This window comes from Gymnoscopelus microlampas (assembly GCF_963454915.1).
Source record: "Gymnoscopelus microlampas genome assembly, chromosome: 4".
Lineage (NCBI taxonomy): Eukaryota > Metazoa > Chordata > Actinopteri > Myctophiformes > Myctophidae > Gymnoscopelus > Gymnoscopelus microlampas.
Window position 1 is genome coordinate 47,275,288 of NC_139941.1, and position 20,872 is coordinate 47,296,159.

Sequence of the window (20,872 nt, forward strand, 5' to 3'; positions counted from 1 at the left end):
TGGGGGGGTTTCTTTTCTCACATGTAATTTCAGCTTTCAATGTGTTAGTTTCAATATGTATTGTGCGTTGAGTACTGACATCATTTTGAATTTGCAACTGTATTCATTTGTTTGTATGTGTTTTTTATGTGGACCCCAGGAAAACTAGCTGGTTGCTCTGTCACCAGCTAATGGGGATCCTTAAAGGACAACTTTGTATTTTTACAACCAATGTTTATGTTTTAGATTGTAATTAAAGTAAATAAAAGATGAGTGTTAAAAAATTTAAATTTACTGCTTTCTATAGTTTTAGCAATTTTCACAATCTTTTTTTACAGTGTTTTCACAGTGGGCGGGGGCATTCTGTCCGGTGGCTAAATATGTATTTTTTTAACACATTAACCCGGCGTTTTCTTTATTATTATTTACAGTAGCTCTTCTAGCCCCCAATAACTCACATCTGGCCATCTCAGACAGCCGGACCTTTTTTATTGTGTAAAAAAGGCATATTTAGCCACCGGACAGAATGCCCCTGCCCACTGTAAAAAATATCGCAAAAAATGCTAAAACTTTAGAAAGCAGTAAATGAAAAAAAAAATACACTCATCATTTATTTACTTTAATTACAAGCTAAAATATAAACCTTGGTTGTAAAAAACCAAAGTTGTCCTTTAAGGCAGGTACACACTGTAGGACTTTTAAAGTGGTCTGGGAGTCATCTGATCGTGAAGCATTACACATTGCAGGAGTTTATTTCTTGAAATCGGCTGTCATATATCGTTGTGGTTTTCACCCTATAGATTGATCACCGACCAGGGATTACACACTGTAGGATAGTTCACTAGGATGCTGTCCAGAGTCAGGCCCAATACATACATTTGTTTTTATTCCAATTCATTTTAACAAACGTCTCCTGTGATATATGCATATCTATCTCTTTCTCTCTCGTCAAGTGCACGGAAGCAGTGTTGCCATGTCCGCCTATTATAAGCGACTTTGGGCTTGTTTTTTCTGTAAAGTTGCTTGAAAGTGTAGTTGCTTATTTGGCCTTGTTTCCTAATATTGTTTGAACCAGTTCTCAAACATGTTCATGGCAAGGACCTCCAAATTAATATTTGCCCGCGGACCCCCCCCCCCCCCCCCCCCCCTTCTGAAAATATGTTGTGCCACAGACCCCCATACAAGATCTGTGTGGATTTGGAAAATATTCCACAATTTTCATTTTTTTCCCAAGATTTTCTTCTTTGAAAATAGATCGGCTATTTTCAAATATGCAATGTATTTGTATAGGTTTAAAGTGCTCATGTGGCCTATAGTCGCTTTTGTTGGAATTGTTTTCATAGATCTGGTTGCTTATTTCTCTCGCAAAATCTGGCAACATTTCAGACAGGCTTCGTGTGCGAGGCTACAAGCTCTCTCTCGCTCTCTCTCCCTGTGTGTGCAATTCCTCTGTTTACTTGAGATGTTTATTAACATCCCCCTTCGAGCACGCTCGCTCACTCTCATGCTGTTTTATAATAATGTTATCTTAATACAGGACTGGACGGTAACTATGCGGGGGATCTGTTTGTTGAGGTCAGCCAGTGACCCTCCATAGCCACTGTGGCTGTAATGTACTCTCATTGGCTGTAGCGTTTATCTCCCCGCAGGGTGGTCTCAGTCCCCTTTCATACTGTATGATAATGTCTGATGTCCTGTCTGCGACAGAGCCGAATATCTAACCTGCTAGATATTTGAAAACGGTCGGGAAGCCATCGCCGAGCGTAATTATCGTGGCCGCATCCTCTCGCAGAGCCTTTCACACACAGCGACCAAAACCTCGCCGATCACAGCCCGATCTGCGTCAGATCGGGGGGTTTTGTCGGCGGGCCCCAAAAAAGGTCCCCGACAGCATAATCGGACCAAATATCCTACAATGTGTACCTGCCCTTAATCAAATCTATTAAGCAATCTCAAGATGTCTGTTTGGGTTCAGATGGCATTTTCTGTTATACATTAATTGTAAAGTTAAATGATTAATAAAATAAATGTCATTTTTTTCGATTATTAAATAAATATTATTGTGAAATGGGCCATTCTGCATAATGAGTACTTTTACATTTGGCACAGTACATTTTGCTATCGGTCTCTACTGACAGTACCATGCCAGTTATTACTCCCTTCTGCTTTGCTTCTATACTGCTCCGAGTTGATCTCTTTTTTAGGACTATAGTTACTTACATCGGGCACATTATACAGGCGGGTGGGGTTTGACAAACATGTTCTAGTGTTGTACGCCCTTCTAATGCTCATTGAGTGACTCCCAGGCCTTTCTTAGGCCAGCTCTAATTATTTAGCTGGGTGTGGTGTTATTGGATCGATATTTAAGTGGCTCACTCCAACATCAATAAATACGATGCCATTCTGTATTTTCAATTGGGAGTGGAATCATGAAGGCACTAGCAAGCAACCTGAGAGCCCATGCCAGCTCCACAGCTGGCCACATTGTTTGCGAAAGCAGAGCCGTCTCCAAAAATGAATATGATTTGGCTGTACAAGTGGCTGTGCATCTTTGCTTATTTTTTTTACCACAATCACAGCTTCAGATTGGTGGACTGTACACAAATTTGTTTTTCCTGGGCTAATAAGTCAGTAAAGTACTTTTTGATGCCTTTGGAGAACATGAAAATGTACCTGAAATATAAAAATCACACCCAGTGTGAAGTGGGCGGTGTGTGGTCATCACAACATGACTCACTTTAAAAAAAGGATAAACGACTTTTTTTAAAGTCCATACTGCTATTCATAGGGCTGCACATGTGTCATGTGTTTCGCTAGCCAATCACAGTCCTGAATTTGCAAAGTAAGCCAATCACATTACAGTTAGTGGTGATGACACTAGCTGTAATGTGATTGGCTGATATGAAAAAAGTATCGATTTGCATTAACAATGGAAGGGTTAGGGGGTACACACATTTTTTGGTCGGTGCCCAAAACTCACTTATAGGGGGCGGCTACACCGCCCCAAAAAATAAACACATTAACCAATTGCCTGGGAAAGGCAATAGTACACGTTATTGATAATAACTCTATAATAGATATCCAAAAGGTGCTCATCGTATCATAACTCAAAGTCATCTGCATCACTACTGCAGATGACATGTCAATGAATGTGAGAGGTTGTGATGTCAACCTGACCAGTGCATCACTACTGCAGACACATCTGTCCATCTCTTCTATAAAGATGAAGGCAACTCTGTGTGTGTGTGTGTGTGTGTGTGTGTGTGTGTGTGTGTGTGTGTGTGTGTAGAATAGAAATGTCATAGAAGAAAAGATTTGAAATAGAATATATTCTAATAATGAAAGTCTGTGTCTGTGTACGTGCGTGTGTGCTCCTCTGTGGTTGTGAAATGTGTGCCACCGAACAGGAAGTGGCTCATATGAAAGAGGAAGTTACTCTGTTCCCCATCAAAATCGCTGCTCTCATCTCCCAGTATCTCAAATACCACACGGCACCGAAAGTAGAAGGATGGCTAGATATTAACACTCCAACTAGTAGAGGAAGACACTGTGGTTCGGTTTGTGTGTGGTTTTGTTTTCTGTGTAGTGTGCGCGAGCGGTTCGGTGTGTGTGTGTGTGTGTGTGTGTGTGTGTGTGTGTGTGTGTGTGTGTGTGTGTGTCTGGTTCTGTTGGTGTCTGCGGTTCTGTTTGTGTAGTGTGTGTGTGTGTGTGTGTGTGTGTGTGTGTGATGGCAGGAGACGTGCAGGCTGTGTGTGTGTTGGAGGAGGAGGCCTGTTGGCTCCAGTTGGAAGACTTCAGAATGCTGCTCATTAAGACCATCGAACCTTCACGCATCACTCCTTATCTACGCCAATGTCAGGTACTACTCATCGCTCCTTATTCCCCTCCTCTCCTCTTCTCTCATTGGTCCTTATCTACTGTACACCAATGTGAGGTACTCTTCTCTCCTATTCTCTAACGGCTCCTTATCTATACGCCAATGTCAGATACTCTTCCATTCTCTGCCATTCCCCTCTCATCACTGCTTGTCTCTGCCAAGTTCAAGGTACTCCTCTCCTCCTCTACTATTCACTCCTTTCTCCTTATCTGCGCCAAAGTAGGGTACTCCTCTCTCCTATTCTCCTCTAATCACTCCTCATCCTTATCTCTGCCAATGGCAGTTAGTCCTCTCCTCTCCCATTCTCCTCTCATCACGGCCTTATCTCTGCCAACGTCAGGTACTCCCATCCTCTCCTATTCTCTCATCACTCCTTATCTACAGTATGCTAGTGGCAGGTACGCCTTATCACTCCTTATCTATGCCAATGTCGGGTACTCCTCTCTTATCCCTCCTCATCGCTCCTTCTCTACGCCAGTGTCAGGTACATCACTTTATATCCAATGTCAATGTCAGGTACTCCTCTCCTCTCATCCTTGTCTGTTGTAATGCTCAAAATCAGAAGCTTAATGTACCTACAGTATGTTCACACAGTGACTATATTTTTCAATTAAACTTTTTTTTATTGCTTTTCAGTGCTTTGGAAAAACACAAAATTCCAAGACATATAAAAAGCATAGAAGGAAACTACACAACATGTGATATAACAAGCAAATACAAATACCCAAGAAAAACTGTTGCACCTATATACATTTATTTCCCTTTACCATGCATCTCACCACAACTACGTACGCGTATACCTCCCGCACAATAACACTGAGCACAAACAAAGAACAATGCATGTTGAAGAAGAATGGGACGCATGACTAATAACCTTCGATGTTATGGTGCTCATTTACATTAAATATATTCAAAACGTCTAAGTTATTATTAAAGGTAGGGTAAGTGATTTTCTTTGGTTAAAATAAGTGTTAAATAGCTCTATATTCTGATAGTACTCATTGCTATAGAGTGTTTGTTCAGTAAAAGGAGTCTCCTTGTCTCTCCAGCTCTTTATAAAACAGAAAATGCATTTTCGTTTCAGTTTCATTTCCAATGTTATCCATTCAGGATAGAGAACTCAATCAGATATAGATTAAACAAGTGAAATTGGAAGTGATGACTAAGAAATGAGCAGGCAAAATTGGAACTGGAACACTATAAAATGAAGCTTAAAAATGGGTACTTTCTCCTGATTGGCTGAGATTTTGACACCTACCGGAAAATGTATTTTCTGTTTATTAAAGAGCTGGAGAGACGGGGAGACTCCTGTTACTGAACAAACACTCTATAGCAATGATTACTATTAGAATATAGCGCTTTAACCTTTTAACAAAATACTTTTTTTTTAACCCAAAAATATCACTGACTAAACTTATCACAAATTAACTTTGTGAATGAGTTATTCGAAGATTATCTAAGGGGCAGAGGGCAGTTTAATATTCAGGATACCCAATACACATAATGCTGGACCAGTGGACACCCAATGAATTCAGTTTCCATTATGTTAATGCTTATAACATTAGTTGACCTCAAATTATGCACCATTTCACATTCATACAACACAACGGAGTATAGTGTTCTTTCTTTTTTGGTGGAGTCCAATAACAACTATTCATAACTTTAAAAGAAATCAGGCATGCCTGTGTGTAGAAATAAGAAACAAATATAAATCGAATATGGGAAAATATGACTAACCCAGAATATAGTTTAAAAAGGGAATTCAGAACACATTTTAGGCCTATATGCAGTCAAACATTTAACACCTTTGTCCTCGATAATTAGAACAGGTGGGTTAATTGTAACCACTGAACAAACTTCCTTTACCGTCAAAGCTTGTACCTAATCACTTTGTTATTAATATGGCAGCGAGTACTTCCTGTTCCATTTAGTTGGAGTCAGAGCTCAACAAAAGGTTGTTGTTGGCAACCACCATGGTAACCACTTAACCAGTGTTTTTAAATAAACGACATTACGACGTTACTATACGTCAACGACCCTGTTGAGCAACACAGATACAAAGTGACACAGCGACAAAGTGGCTGTGTATTTTTGTATCTTTGTATTTGGCCTGTATGAACGCACCATTATATCGTCTCTGTAGGGGGGGGCGGAAACCTCATCATATGTCCAAAAGTGTCACTTTTCAGGATTCAAAAGTATCAAAAGTAGCAGATCTGCAAGCTCAAAACCCTGCTTAGCAGACAGGGAACATGGATGAATTAGATCAGGGGTCTTCAACAGGGGGTCCGGGACCCCTAGGGGGTCCTCAGAGCTACTACAGGGGGTCCGCCAAATATTTGTGTGATATGATTTTTTTTTTTTTACATTAACCACTTGAACCCTTAGCATCCCTATTCTGAGGAGGACTTTAGCCAAAAGTTATTTTTGGCAAAAGTTATAGGTGTAGAGGGAAAAAAGAACAGCAAAAGTTTATCTGAAACACAATTTTATACAATAGACGTCGGTCAGGAGTTGTAAAACCAGTATTTAGGTGTACAGCAGCAGATGAGTTTACCTAAACAAGCGTACAGTATGTTGATGTGAACTGTTTTATGCCAATGAAAATGAAGAAATGCAGTGTTCTTCCTAGTTTTTGACCGACACAGTTGTCATTCACACCGTGCCCACATTGTGCGAGTACTCTACCGTAGGAACTGTACTTCTGCCCATAGGCATGTTGGTCTTTAAATGAGGTGTGGTCAGGTGCATTGTTTTTGCATTGCTATCTTCTAGAGCAGTAGTTCTCAAACTTTTTCGGCCCCCCAAATTGATATATAGGTATATATATTTTGCCGCGGACCCCCATCTGAAAATGGTTTGTGCCAGGCAGGGACCCCCCAGAGGAGAAGATTTGTGTTAAAAAAAAATCAGAATCAACGTTATTGTCACATCACACAGGTTTACAGGTGTAAAACAGTGGGTGAAACTTGTTTTTAGTGCAAGCTCAATCGTTTTTATTATTTCCATAAGAAAGGGAAGAAGAATCCGGTACTCATAAAGGTGCTTGTCTGTCATAAGTCCTTATACTTCTGATGGTGTTGATTAAAAAAGAAAGGCTAAAAAATACACATTTTATCTCGCCCCCCAGCAGAAAGCCACCACCATTGTACCATTTTGACCCACAAAAACCTCATCTTAAGTCCCAGCACAGTATTTTCCTGCCACTTAAAGCAGTGGTTCTCAAAGTGGGGTCCAGGGACCCCCAGGGGTCCCAGATAAATGATGGATGGTTAGGAACCAAATGGACCTTTCTGTATGTGGCTGGACAGAAATGGGGGGAGTATTTACACACAAAAAAAGAATACAAACTCAGGTTTTTGCATTGGATGTTCCAATATTTGCAGTACATGATTCTCTAAATTTACAGAATAATGTATTTCAGTTACAGGTGGGCTAGTCTTAAATAACAATCCTAAATCATGAGTATTATGTTGTATTTAATCAATGTATATGTTGTTGGCAGGTAATCAGTCCTGAGGATGAGGAACAGATATTTAACGACCCCGTGCTCGTTATCAGGCGACGCAAAGTTGGTAAGAACAGAACCCATGAGCAACACACTAAGGGATTAGACCCAACATACACTGAGGGATTAGAACCTATACACAGTACACACACACACACACACACTGAGGGATATACCCAACACACACTTTTTTAATACATCTATACAGGAGCCCTATAGAGTACTGAAGTCCTGACGTCACTCGTTCATCCCCTGGGTCATGGAAGTAATTTCTCTATGGAGAATAACATCGGATCATCTTAAAATCGTATAAGAATAAAAAAAATATATATAAGAATTGTGGTCCAAAAATAAACGAACTGTCCCGGCGATATTGTCGGGGAGGTGGCTCTGTATCGTTTATGATAGTCAGTCACTCATATTTGTGATACAGTCTGTTTCTGGCCAAAAATGCAAGTCAGTTGATGCTTCATATCCATAGGATCATTTGTTTATTTTTGGAACGCAGTTCTTATTTGACGCGATATTAAACAAGTCTATGGGAATTCTGAATGGGGAAATAAACCGCGACCCAGGTAGGATGAGTAAATTACGTCAGACTTCGGTGCTCTGTCCTCTGTTATTATACTATAATAGCTAAAATAGCTGGTCTATAAGCTACAAAGTATCACAATGTGACACGTTTTTTTTAAGCGAAAATATTTGAAACGTTTTGAAAACTTTCCAAAATGATGGACGCCAGGGTTAAAGTGGTTAAAATGTTAGAGATGTCTGTGCCTGTGGGCAGTGGTGGAAAGTAACTAAGTACATTTACTTAAGTACTGTACTTAAGTACAATTTTGAGGTATTTGTACTTTACTCGAGTATTTCCAATTTCCAATACTTTGACTTCTACTCCACTACATTTCAGAGGCAAATATTGTACTTTTACTCCACTACAATTATTTGAAAACTTTAGTTACTAGTTACTTTTCAGATATAAACTATGATATAATGAAACATACATTAACCACTTTAGCCCTATTTTATGCATAGGCTATTTGAAAATAGCAGATCTACAAGCTCACAACGCGTCGCATCGCGACGCGTTGTGAGCTTGTAGATCGGCTATTTTCAAATATTTAGTACTTTTACTTTTGGTACTTCAAGTACATTTTGATGCCAATGCTTTTGTACTTTTACTCAAGTACATGTTTTATTCTGAACTTTTACTTGTAACAGAGTATTTTTACATTGCAATATTGGTACTTTTACATAAGTAAAGAATTTGAGTACTTTTTCCACCACTGCCTGTGGGGCCTTTGCCTCAACAGGATGCTAAGAATACTGCGGTGCCCTGACCCTGTGACCTTGTGTAGGAGTGCTGTTGGACATCCTCCAGAGGTCAGGGCTCAAAGGCTACACAGCGTTCTTGGAGAGTCTGGAGCTGGACTATCCTCAACTGTACAGCCGCATCACCGGGAAAGAACCTAACAGAACCTTCAGCATTCTGGTTGGTAAGGACTGGACCATTTTGTTTTGTGTGTGTGTGTGTGTGTGTGTGTGCGTGTGTGTGTGTGTGTGTGCGTGTGTGTGTGTGTGTGTGTGTGTGTGTGTGTGTGTGTGTGTGTGTGTGTGTGTGTGTGTGTGTGTGTGTGTGTGTGTGTGTGTGTGTGTGTGTGTGTGTGTGTGTGTGTGTGTGTGTGTGTGTGTGTGTGTGTGTTCGTTCATGTGTGTGTTCTGCAGAGGTGGACGAAGTACTCGACCCCAGTACTTGAGTAAGAGTACATATTCGCCTGGTAGAATTTACTCCACTACAAGTAAAGGTAGCTCAGTCAAAATGTTCACTCAATTAAGAGTAAAAATGTCATCGCTTTTAAATTACTTAAAGGTAGGGTAAGGGATTTACTTTGGTTAAAATATGTGTTAAATAGCTCTATATTCTGATAGTACTCATTGCTATAGACTAGAGTGTTTGTTCAGTAAAAGGAGTCTCCTCCAGTGTCTCTCTTAAATGTTGTCACCTACCTGAAAATGTACTATATTCTGTTTACTAAAGAGCTGGAGAGACCCCTGTGACCGAACAAACGCTCTGTAGCAATGATTAGCCTACTATCAGAATGTGGTACTTTAACATTTTTTACAAAAAATAAATATATATATATATATATATATATATATATATATATATATATATCACTTACCCTACCTTTAAGTATTCAAAAGTACTAATGCACTTTGGCTTAATTGTTATATCAATGAATTGCTGTAATGTTTTCACAATGAAATTATAGGACCTTGTAACTCTTGTTTCAGATACAGTAAGTAACTCTCTGTACCCACCTGCACTGCATGCACTGATGTGCTTGCTAGTAGAACCACTACGTTATACAAAGCCTGCAGAAACACCTATAGAAACGTAGAAATGACTGACATAGAAAACCAGAAACTAAAGACTTGTACTCCTATACACCCATACAAGAGGTAACAAAGAGGCGAGCGGAGGAGGAAGCCACAAACACGGATAGAGTGAGAGCAGAAGTGTGTCCAATTGCATTTTAGGGAAGAAAAAAAAAACAGCCAACCTAAAAGTACTCAGTAGTTTACAGCCTTTCTAGAAATGAAATATTTGTCTTGGAAATATACTCAAGTAAGAGTAATAAGTATTTAAAAAAATCAAATACTCAATTAAAGTACAGATCCTCAGTACAGTACTCAAGTACATTTACTCCGTCACTGTCCACCTGACAGTGTGTTCTAACTGTGTGTGTGTGTGTGTGTGTGTGTGTGTGTGTGTGTGTGTGTGTGTGTGTGTGTGTGTGTGTGTGTGTGTGTGTGTGTGTGTGTGTGTGCGCGTGCGTGTGTGTAGACACAGCAGGTGACAGAGGTCTGACAGAGTTTCTGATGTCAGAGGTTTCTAGCCTGCAGAGGGCGCTGCAAGAGGAGAAACGCAGGCGGCAGGCTGCATGCTCCGTGGCCAAGGACCAGGTCAGCTTGGCAACTAGGTCTTTAACCACTTGAACGCCGGCATTCCTATTCTGGGGCCGTGGCGGACAGTAATGAAGTGCATGTACTTGAGTACTATGTACTTAAGTACATTTTTTTACATATTTGATATTCATTTTTATCAGACGCTTCCTATACAAACCCAGTGGTGGAAAGTAATTAAGTGCATTTACTCAAGTACTGTACTTAAGTACAATTTTGAGGTATTTGTACTTTACTTGAGTATTTCCAATTTCCAATACTTTTACTTCTACTCCACTACATCTCAGGGGCAAATATTGTACTTTTACTCCACTACAATTATTTGAAAACTTTAGTTACTAGTTACTTTTCAGATGTAAAGTATTACATTATAAAACATACATTAACCACTTTAACCCTATTTTATACCTAGGCTATTTGAAAATAGCAGATCTACAAGCTCACAACGCGTCGCATCGCGACGCGTTGTGAGCTTGTAGATCTGCTATTTTCCCTTCTGTCCCTTCTATTTTCCCTTCCGTATTTTCCCTTCTGTTTATGTTCATGTTGTTTATGTCCGGGTCGTAAATTAACGCACGCATGTGCGTGTCCGTGCGCGTCCGTGCCCGTATCAACTTTTTACTTTCGGTTTTAAAACGCTCTCAAACTTCTTTTTTGAGGCACATAATTTACTTTTAAAAAATCGTTTGGATAGAATTTAGTTGTTTAGCTTCATATATGTGGTCAATTTATCATGAAAGAGCCTATTTAAAAATATAAATTCAGAGAACCGTAGGGTCGGGCATTTCCGCGAATTGTATCCGCATAAGGCAACCTATTTTGGGCATGACTCATTTAAAAAGTCCCCCCTGCGTCACCCCCTGGTGGTCGGGGAAAAGAACTGCTGGAGGGGCGGTGTTTGACAACAGTTTTTTTCTTTGATTATGTCTGAACTCCCTACAATGCCTTTAAGTAAAAAATTAATGTGAATACTTTTTTCCACCTCTGCTCTTATGCTGTGTTGTGTTGTAATTGCACTCCGCTGTGTTTCAGGAGGAGAGCAGTCGACAGCAGCAGTTAAGAGACAGGGAGGTGCGTAAGCTGTCTGAGCGCGTGCAGAAGGTGCGCGAGGAGAGAGACCGGTTGAGCGAGGAGGTGAAACAACTCAGGGAACACAACTACATACTGATGACCAACATCAACGCGCTCAGCGATGACAAGAACAGCGCTCTGCTGGCCAACAGGGATCTACAGCTGGAGGTACATATCATATGGATGGACCGGGACCGGGACCGGAACCGGGATTGGGAACCGGAACCGGATCCAACTTTGAGGAACCGGAATCGGTTCTATCACATCTGGAACCGTTTCCGAAACTGGTTTTATCACACTGTTAGTGGTACTCAAACATTTTAATTTCAAGGACCAGCATAACTCTGAGATTGTACAAATGGAACCAAATATGGGGCCGTAAGGCAGTGATTCTCAAACTTTTATCAAGGACCCCCAAATTGATATGTATTTGGCTGCAAACCCCCCATCGTCTCAACAACATTTTGTGCCAAGGACCTCCAGAAGCAAAGATTTGAATAAAATAATGTTTGCTTTAAAAAATATATATATATATATTCAAATATTTGCACACATTTTCACATTTTTTCAAAAATAGCAGATCTACGATCCATGAAGTGACCCGCTATAACACACATGGGTAACATAAGGCCCGGGGGCCGGACCCGGCCCTTTGACCATCTCAATCCGGGCCGCCAAGTCATATGCCATATGTTAATGGTTTTGAGACAAATTAATTTAACTCCAATTAATAGTTAGTAGTTCATATTTGCCATTTGAGAACATCTGCATTCCTCCATCCATATGTACTCAAATGTTTTATGTTTTTAATGTAACAGTGAAACAGTCTGCCGTGAGTCCATATATAATGAATGCAATGTGTTTTATCAGTGACCTATGGAGTGGTGCATATCATATTATAAGATAAGATACAGCATCGACGTGGATTGTTATATGTAATCTTTTCATTGTAACCTCGTACAGAGTACACCAGAGTGATACAAAAAGATAATGAAAGATCAACATTTTGTTGATGAACATTCTTGTTGTGAAAGCAAGGACCTTATTCTAAAGTAGTCTGGCATGTCTACCAAATTCAAGCAGTTTTAACATCATTCAGCACACTGTGTTTCAAGTTTCAATTCAACTGTACAATGTGTGGCCCTTCACTCATTTTATCAAAGTCAGTATGGCCCTCTGGAAATAAATGCTGCCCACCCCTGCGCTATAAGCTTGTATATCTGCTATTTTTGAATAGTCGACGTATAAAATATGGTTAAAATGGTTAAAATGATTGTGACGCTATATTAACTAATTTTGCTGGGGACCCCCTGGTACCCCCCCCATGGACCCCTGTGGTTCCCCGGACCCCACTTTGAGAACCAACGCCGTAAGGGACACATACAGGTCTGTAACTCTCAGAGTTACAGACCTGTAGGGGTCCATTTGGGACCCCCTCAAGTAACCCAGAGCTGTACCTCACTTTGAGAACCACTACAATGTATGCAATACTGTACAGTATGTGTGATTGAATTTGTGTTCATCAAAAAGTATAATGAAGGCCAAAATGAAACATTTAAAAATATATAGTATGTAGATAGAATCGATAAAGGCAATCGTTTAGGAATCGGACCATTAAGAGTTAACACACACACACACACCCCATACACACCATTCACCACCACCATTGTTTGTGTGTGTGTGTGTGTGTGTGTGTGTGTCCAGATAGAGAAACTGAAACACAGTCTGCTGAGTGCGGAGAGCGCGAACCGCCTGGCCCGGCATCGAACGGTGACGCTGCGCTCGGCCATGGAGCAGAGACCCAGCCAGGAGGCGCTGCTGAGCCTCCAGAGGCACAATGCCCTGCTGTCAGAGAGAGTCAAAGAGATGGAGGTAAGACAGACAGACAGACAGACAGACAGACAGACAGTTCAAGTGAAATCTCTGCTGTACTGTTTCACAAACAGTGTTCCTCTTTTTCGTTTCTTACATCTATATAAAATGTATATATTATTTCAAAAGATTAAGACAAGTTTAAACAGAAAAAATCACAACTTTTCATCAATTAAAAACTATTCCAAAATGTTTCAAAGGTATAAAAAAAAAAAAAAAAAAATCCATAAAAAAATAATAAAAAAGTGTTAAGAAGTTGTGAAAATAGCAGATCTGCAAGCTGACAATGCGGCGTGAAGTGACGCGTTGTGAGCTTGTAGATTTGCTATTTTCACTAGTTTGGGTCCCGGGTCTTGAGCTAAAAAGTTTGGGAACCAATGCTGTAGAACCAGTTTCCACATTGTGTGTGTGTGTGTGTGTGTGTGTGTGTGTGTGTGTGTGTGTGTGTGCGCGTGCGTGCGTGCGTGCGTGCGTGCGTGCGTGCGTGCGTGCGTTTTCAGAGCAGGAAGCTCAGCCCCTCCCAACACAACGGTGCGAAGGAGGAGGAGAAGAAAGGGGAGGAGGTGAAGAAGGAAGAGGAGAAGAAAGAGGAGAGGCAGTTGGACCTCCTCTCTACCGTCTTCAAACTGAGGAGGGAGCTTCACCAAGCAGAGGAGGAGAGGAACAGGGTGAAGAACACCTTCTTCATCTTTATGGTTGTTGTTTAATGGTGGTCGGCAAACAAGCTTTCATAGGTGCATTACCACCACCCTCTGGCGCTGTTAACGCATTACTTCCTTCCAGGCGTCCGTAAAAAAAACAACTGAAAATATATTTTAAGACAAGACCATATAAACTATTGGATTTTTTGTATTAATTGAATGACTATATAATAACTTATAAATACTCGTAAATGTAGTAGTGTCGCTGCTACATACAGATTGACCGCCAATCAGCTCCGTTAACTTTTGACGGCTGTTTTTTGTAAGCCCACACCGCCAATGACGTCTTTCTCTTAATTTTTTTTTTTTTAAATAGCGCGATCCAAAGATTTACTGCTCCATTCACTTCCTGGTTCAAATATTAGGGAAATATTCGGAATCTCGGCTCCTGTGTTTTACTATGTATTTTTGAGCGAAACATGCTATTTTCAACGGGGTATAACAAGCGACCGGGAATTGCGATGACTTTTTTTTCTTTTTTTTTACGGAAGCACAGTGAAACCCTCCGTGATTAGCAACCGTTAGGGAATCGATCATACTGGATATGAATATTCTGTGACTACTTGAAAAGGTAAGAAAATCGCGTCAGTCTGGGCTTTTTTGGGGCTATTTAGTGAATGGCAGTGAATGAGTTAATGATGTGTTCACCGCCGCTCTCCGCTAACACGTGAATACAAAGAGTTCATAGGTTTTTCGACGAGATGAGGTTGGGTGTGTTCGTTTAGGAAGTCCCTGGTGGTGCTGGTGCTGCTGCTGAGACAGGGTGTGCGTTTGTTTTTCAGACCCAGGACCAGATGGAGGAGTTGGTGCTGCGCTACTCCCGGCTGAAGGGAGACGCCAAGATGTACCGCCAACGAAATGAGCAAACCCTCCGTCAGCTGGAAGAGGTGTCCAAAGAGAGAGACAAGGTTGATACGATGCGATAGTGTTGATATTAAAGCTACAATCCATACGTTTTATGTCAGTCTCCCCGGTGCAGAAAGGTAATCGCAACTGTGTCCGAGAGCTACAATAAAGATGGCGGCGCATCTGGCGTCCAGTCCAGAGCGCCGTCTGCTTCAAATAACTTTATTGACATCGTCAACCTACGCCTACAAGTGGGCGTGCCTTCAGATGAGGAAGCAGGCCGCGCTTTACCCAATCAAATGTAGTGGCCGGGATTTAAAAGTCTGCCGATCCTTCCCCACTAGAAACAAACCGAAACTCATTTAACAATAGCGTCCTCGTAGCAGACAAAACCACGGAAAGATATTCACATTTTAACTTGCTCTTTCATCATAGAAACAAGTGGGCTCATAACCAAAACGATCCATGATCTCTGGGAGAAGTGGTGTTAGTGTTCCGTGTAGAAATATTGTTAGTGGGAATGAAAACATAGTCGCACCACCGGAGGTGACAGGCTGAAGGCAGACCAAAACCCCGGTTTCCTTGCGCACGGGTGCTCCATTTTGCTCCCCCCAGAGCTAAGTGAAATAGTAAAAAACAGCAGAGGGCGCTGTTCTTCCTTTTTTATTTGGCGATGGGTTCCCAGATTGATAAGGTATAACTAGCACACCTGCAGTGGTTGGAGGTGGGCTCCCGCTGTAGTATGATCAGATAGGGCGTTGATTTACAAAAAAACACAAAAGGTTAACCCATTGAGACCTGGAACTGTGTCCTTTTTAGATTTTAGCTAAAAAGCATTATTTTACACTTTGGGCTATTCAAAAATAGCAGATATACAAGCTCGTAGTTGTAGATCTGCTATTTTTGAAAAATCGTGAAAATGTGTGCAAATCTTTGAATTTATATATATTTTTAAAGCGAACATTTTTAACTAAAATCTTTGCTTCTGGGGGGTCCCTGGAACAAAATATTTTGACGGGGGTCCGCGGCCAAATACATATAATTTTGGGGGTCCTTGACATGTAAAAAAAGATTGAGCACCACTGATATAGAAACATACGTTTCTGAGAATACCGTTGAGATTTAGGAGACATGTAGAATAGGCCTCAGGTCTCAATGGGTTGTTAAAACGTGGTGATAAGCGGTTTCTTGCCCGATATGATAGTCAGTTATTGATGTGGATGTCTTGTCTAATGATAGGCCATGTCGTCCCGCTCTGACCTCCACGCTGAGTCCACCGTCTACCTGCAGGAGAAGGACCAGTACAGAGAGCAGGTCAGACAGCTGACCGAGAGATGTGACTGGCAGCAGCTCCAGCTGCTGCGCTCCAAGGGGGAGGTGCTGCAGTTACAGACACGCGTCCGCAGGCTCACCTGCTCCACTCATCAGGTATACAGTACACACTACACATACACGCGCACATACACACACACGCACACACACACACACACACACACACACACACACACACACACACACACACACACACACACACACACACACACACACACACACACATAAAAAAAGAGGTGAAAAAAGAGTGATCTGCTGCTGGGGCTACAACACAATAAAATAAGAGATCCTAAAAGGACCAAGTGAGTGCTGGTGATCTTTTCAAAGATACAGTACACACACGCACGCACGCACGCACGCACACACACACGCACACACGCACACGCACATGCACACGTACATAGTACACACACACAACTGTGTTTCATTTAGTTTTTTTTGTGACGTCATGATGAAGTTACAGACCAACTGAAATGGCTTTTCGTTATGTTTTCCGATCCATCAAAGAGCACATGCTGCTGGCAGCTGTCTTCAATTTGTATTTTATTTTTATAAACAAAATGTCTTACTTATACTGACATTCATTACATGACATTCACGACAATGTAAAAAAAAAGAAAGTTTGGTAACATACAAGAGTCCTGGTGAATGTTCACAATTTATAATTTGGGCATACACTCTAATCCAGAGCATCTGCTCCCACCATGTTTTGTATATTCCAGCTGGTGTCGCGCTCTTTTATACATCACAGGTCCCTAAAAGGACAGTACACCCGTCACATGACATGTGTGTCCTCGCTCATACAGTAGCAGTGCCTCCGGCAAGCCTCCTCTCTCCTTGCTCCTCCACATTCTTCAAGATGACCACTTTCTTGGTGACAGGCAGGAGGACAAGGAGAGAGGAGACGTGGTGGCACTGAATATGAAATCGTTGTTGTCGGGCAGAAACCTCTCATGTCCATATTTTAACTTTTGGTGTTTTTTCCTAAATTAACGCCCTACTTGATCGTACTTCAGCGTCACACAAAAGTATCAAAAGTAGCAGATCTGCAAGGAACTTGGGCATCTCCTACTTTTGATACTTTTGAATCATAATCCTGAAAAGTAACAGTTTTGGATGAAATGATAAGAGCCCTCAGTCGCTTTGTTAGTTTATTTTTTATTTTTATTATTGTTGTTGTTGTTGTTGTCTCAGAGTGTGCGGAGTCAGAGTGCCAGCAGTGAGGAGACTGAGCGCACAGAGGGCAGGGCTAAAGGTGAGCGCACATAAAAAGATCACTTTGTTTGTGCTGTAATTTGTTGTGATGTTACTAATTAGATGTGTTGTTATGATGATAACTCTCTATAGGTAGTCCTCTCCGCCAGGCCAGAACGGCCAGGGGTGGGAGATTAAGTTTTCGCCCCTGTCCGTGCGCATTTTTGTGTTTGATCGCGCGTCTGTGTAAATCTAATCTGGACCGATCGGCGTGAAACTCTGCAGGTGCACTCCTAGTATAGGCCGAGAAGGAATCTCTGCCCCATTTTCTTTTTTATTCTGTAGGTCAGTGGTTAATATCAAACTTTTTCATGTCAGGGACCCCCAAATTGACACTTATTAGCCCGCGGACCCCCATTTCAAAAGATATGCCAGGGACGCCCATAAGAGAAGATTTTTTACGGCTCTAGCAGTGATTCTCAACCATTTTAATTTCAAGGACCCCCAGTTTGACATGCATTAGGGCTACAGAGCCCCATTTAATGGCATTTCTATCACTTGGACCGCAATTTATATTGTAAAATCAATGTCAATTTAACTCTGAGAGTGTACAAATGGAACCAAATGGACCCGTTAGGGTCCATTTGGTTCCATTTGTATGCTCTCCATTTGTATGCTCTCAGAGTTACAAACCCATAAGGGTCCATTTGGTGCCTAATCTATCATTTAGCTGGGGACCCCCTGGAACTCCCATTCAAGGACCCAGGGGGGGTCCCCGGACCCCACTTTGAGAACCAATGCTGTAGGTGTCATTGTGGCATTATAACTGGCTGCTTTGCACTTTTGCCTATAACTCTTGAACCGTATGTCAAAAGAAAGTTCTCTAGATTGGTTAGATCTTGACACAATTCCCCATAATAGACCACGCCCATTTCTGCCTGACTACTAGCCATTTGGGTTTTCTTATAAACGCACGTTGTGCTACTACTCCTACAGATGTTGTCCACAACTCACAGAAATTGGTACACATCTTGAACCACGAAGATGTATCAGTCAGATTTGTCATGTTCATTCCGATTAGCGATGATTGGCTTCCAGATGTTGTGGGAAAACTGCCACAAATCATGAACACAGCATCTGATCTGCCCCAAATTTGAATCACACATTGAGGGATCGATAAAAAAAGCATGGCCAAAATCTATTTATCTTCCACCCATTGGGTGTGCCACAAATGCTATAAATGTCATCGTTCGTTGCCTATTTCTTAAACACCCTATATCAGTGGTTCCCAAACCCTGGGTCGGGACCCATTTGTGGGTCGTAGACCCATTTTTATGGGTCGTGATTATATATACCTTTTTTTTCCTGCAATTTGTTACAATTATTTAAAAAGTACAATAATAAATAGTCAAATAAAAAAAGGCAAACATTTTTCAAAAGAAAAAGAATTCCATGAATGTAATAAAACTTTAGAAAAAGTAGTGAAAATAAAATATCTACAAGCTTGCGTTGTGAGCTTGTATCTGCTATTTTCACTAGTTTGGGTCCCAGGGAGAAATTTCTCTTTTGGGTCTCTAGCCACTGCCCTGTATCATGACCGCAATATATCCAATCATCCCCAAATTGTAATCGCATGTTGAGGGGCCTCTACAGAGTGCACCTCCAAAACCACTTTCACTAGCCCGCAGGGGGCACCACAAATGCGACCAGTTGCACCCCCTGTTGCACAAAACTCTATTTCCACCCCGCAGCTTCCTTGTGTCCTGACGGCTGTACACCTCGACTGACACAGCCCTGGGTAGGCAAGCGGGCCTGGCGGAGATCTGCTGTCCGAGGAGTGCACTTCACTAGTGAGAACTTTGTGTTGTGTTGTGTATGACAGTATAATATTGTACTTGTACAGTAGTGAGGACATGGTAATATAACATGATTAATTGACAGGCAGTAGCGATGACATACCCAGCGGGACCTCAGGAGAGAATGAAGAGGCTGCAGCGCTGCAATGCCACCAATCACCTCTGGATGGCGCCGCAGAGTCAGGGCAGCAACCTAGCACTGATGCAGCATGGGTAATATTCTGGAAGAGAACACTCAACTTCAACCGCAGGCACGCACGCACGCACGCACACACACACACACACACACACACACACACACACACACACACACACACACACACACACACACACACACACACACACACACACACACACACACACACACACACACACACACACACACACCCCTTAGTCCTGGGTCAAAGAGAGGGACTCATTCAGCCAAATAGTAACAGTTTGGTGGGGGATTGGGGGTGTTTTGGAGGATCTGTTTTATTTTCCTCACAGTATCACTTTTCATTAAATCTTATTTAATTTCCACCATGTTATCCAGTATATGGAAAGGCTGCTCTTTCAGCTCAAGGCCCAAAGAAAGGACCTGACCTCTTCTTAACTTTGTGCCAACCTGAATTCAAGTTGAAACAATTTCAACTGACAGTAGCGCTCATCAGTGAGGGACTCAGTAGGACCTTAGCTCTTAAAAGAGGAGGCAAACATTATGCTAGCAGGAGGCAGCAACTTATCTGTAAAGCCCAGTCCACATCAATGATTCGCAATGCAACCAAACCGTTCTAATGTTCTGGAGAGAGAAATTGAAGAGGTCTTAAATTGCCCCGTTGCTGGCGGTCGGTGCAGTTTTGGGATTCGGTTGCAAGTGGTTGCAAGTTGCATCTCTTTGCATTGTGAATCATTGGTGTGGACTGGGCTTTTGAGCACACAAACTAATTCATATTGTGTCATTAATTATTGACAGTGAGATATCGATGATATCAGTTGTAATCGCCTTGCTGCATTATATGTGACTGTTTGCACATTGAACTGATTGATGCCGCTCAGAATAGGAGTAGAAAGCAAACCACCACACAATATAGTATATATAAAGAATGGCTCAAAGGCTGATGCTAAAGAATATTACCTCCAGTGTATGTAGTCAAAGAATACAGCTTGGAATAACATACTTAATGGATGCTTCCAAGGCTGATATACAGTAGGCCTACGTACATGTAGCTATGTTGATGTGAAAGATTAGTAGCTCCCAGACTGTGAACATTAACCCTCCAGAGCTGACACAATAATTGACCTCAAGGCAGATAAGAAGTAACGGCAGCCCTTTTAGGATGATAAAAACTAAAACATACTACTTACTACAGGCTGATAAGACAGCAAATGTCCATCATAATGCATCCAGTCCTTCTTCATGTATTAGGCTGATGTACAGTACCGGACTCACAGACTGACACAAATCATTATTAGTTCCCAGGCAATCTGGGAACCCATCGCCAAATGAAAAGGAAAAACAGCACCCTCTGCTGTTTTTGACTATCTCAGTTGGTTCTGGGAGGAAGTTGACGTAGCACCCGTGCGCAAGGAAACCGGAGTTTTGGTCTGCCTTCAGCGCATCACTTCCGGTGGTGCGACTATGTTTTCATTCCCACTAACAATATTTCTACACGGAACACTAACACCA

At 41.6% G+C, this 20,872-nt stretch overlaps 1 protein-coding gene across 3 annotated transcripts in view; it reads left to right on the top strand.

Annotated features, from left to right (window-relative positions):
* The first annotated feature begins 3,480 nt into the window (after nt 1-3,480).
* Nucleotides 3,481-20,872, top strand: part of card9 (caspase recruitment domain family, member 9) — a 31,477-nt gene continuing 14,085 nt past the window's right edge. For 2 of the 3 annotated variants that reach the window (XM_084054690.1, XM_084054688.1), the window contains exons 1-12: nt 3,481-3,838; nt 7,362-7,431; nt 8,723-8,860; nt 10,213-10,331; nt 11,364-11,570; nt 13,107-13,274; nt 13,775-13,942; nt 14,758-14,883; nt 16,061-16,249; nt 17,348-17,408; nt 19,099-19,197; nt 19,289-19,416. In XM_084054690.1, the coding sequence (XP_083910816.1) occupies nt 3,707-3,838; nt 7,362-7,431; nt 8,723-8,860; nt 10,213-10,331; nt 11,364-11,570; nt 13,107-13,274; nt 13,775-13,942; nt 14,758-14,883; nt 16,061-16,249; nt 17,348-17,408; nt 19,099-19,197; nt 19,289-19,416 (1,605 nt within the window). In that variant the 5' untranslated portion in view covers nt 3,481-3,706. The remainder of the gene's footprint in view (nt 3,839-7,361; nt 7,432-8,722; nt 8,861-10,212; nt 10,332-11,363; nt 11,571-13,106; nt 13,275-13,774; nt 13,943-14,757; nt 14,884-16,060; nt 16,250-17,347; nt 17,409-19,098; nt 19,198-19,288; nt 19,417-20,872) is intronic. The other variant, XM_084054689.1, reaches the window with a different exon arrangement.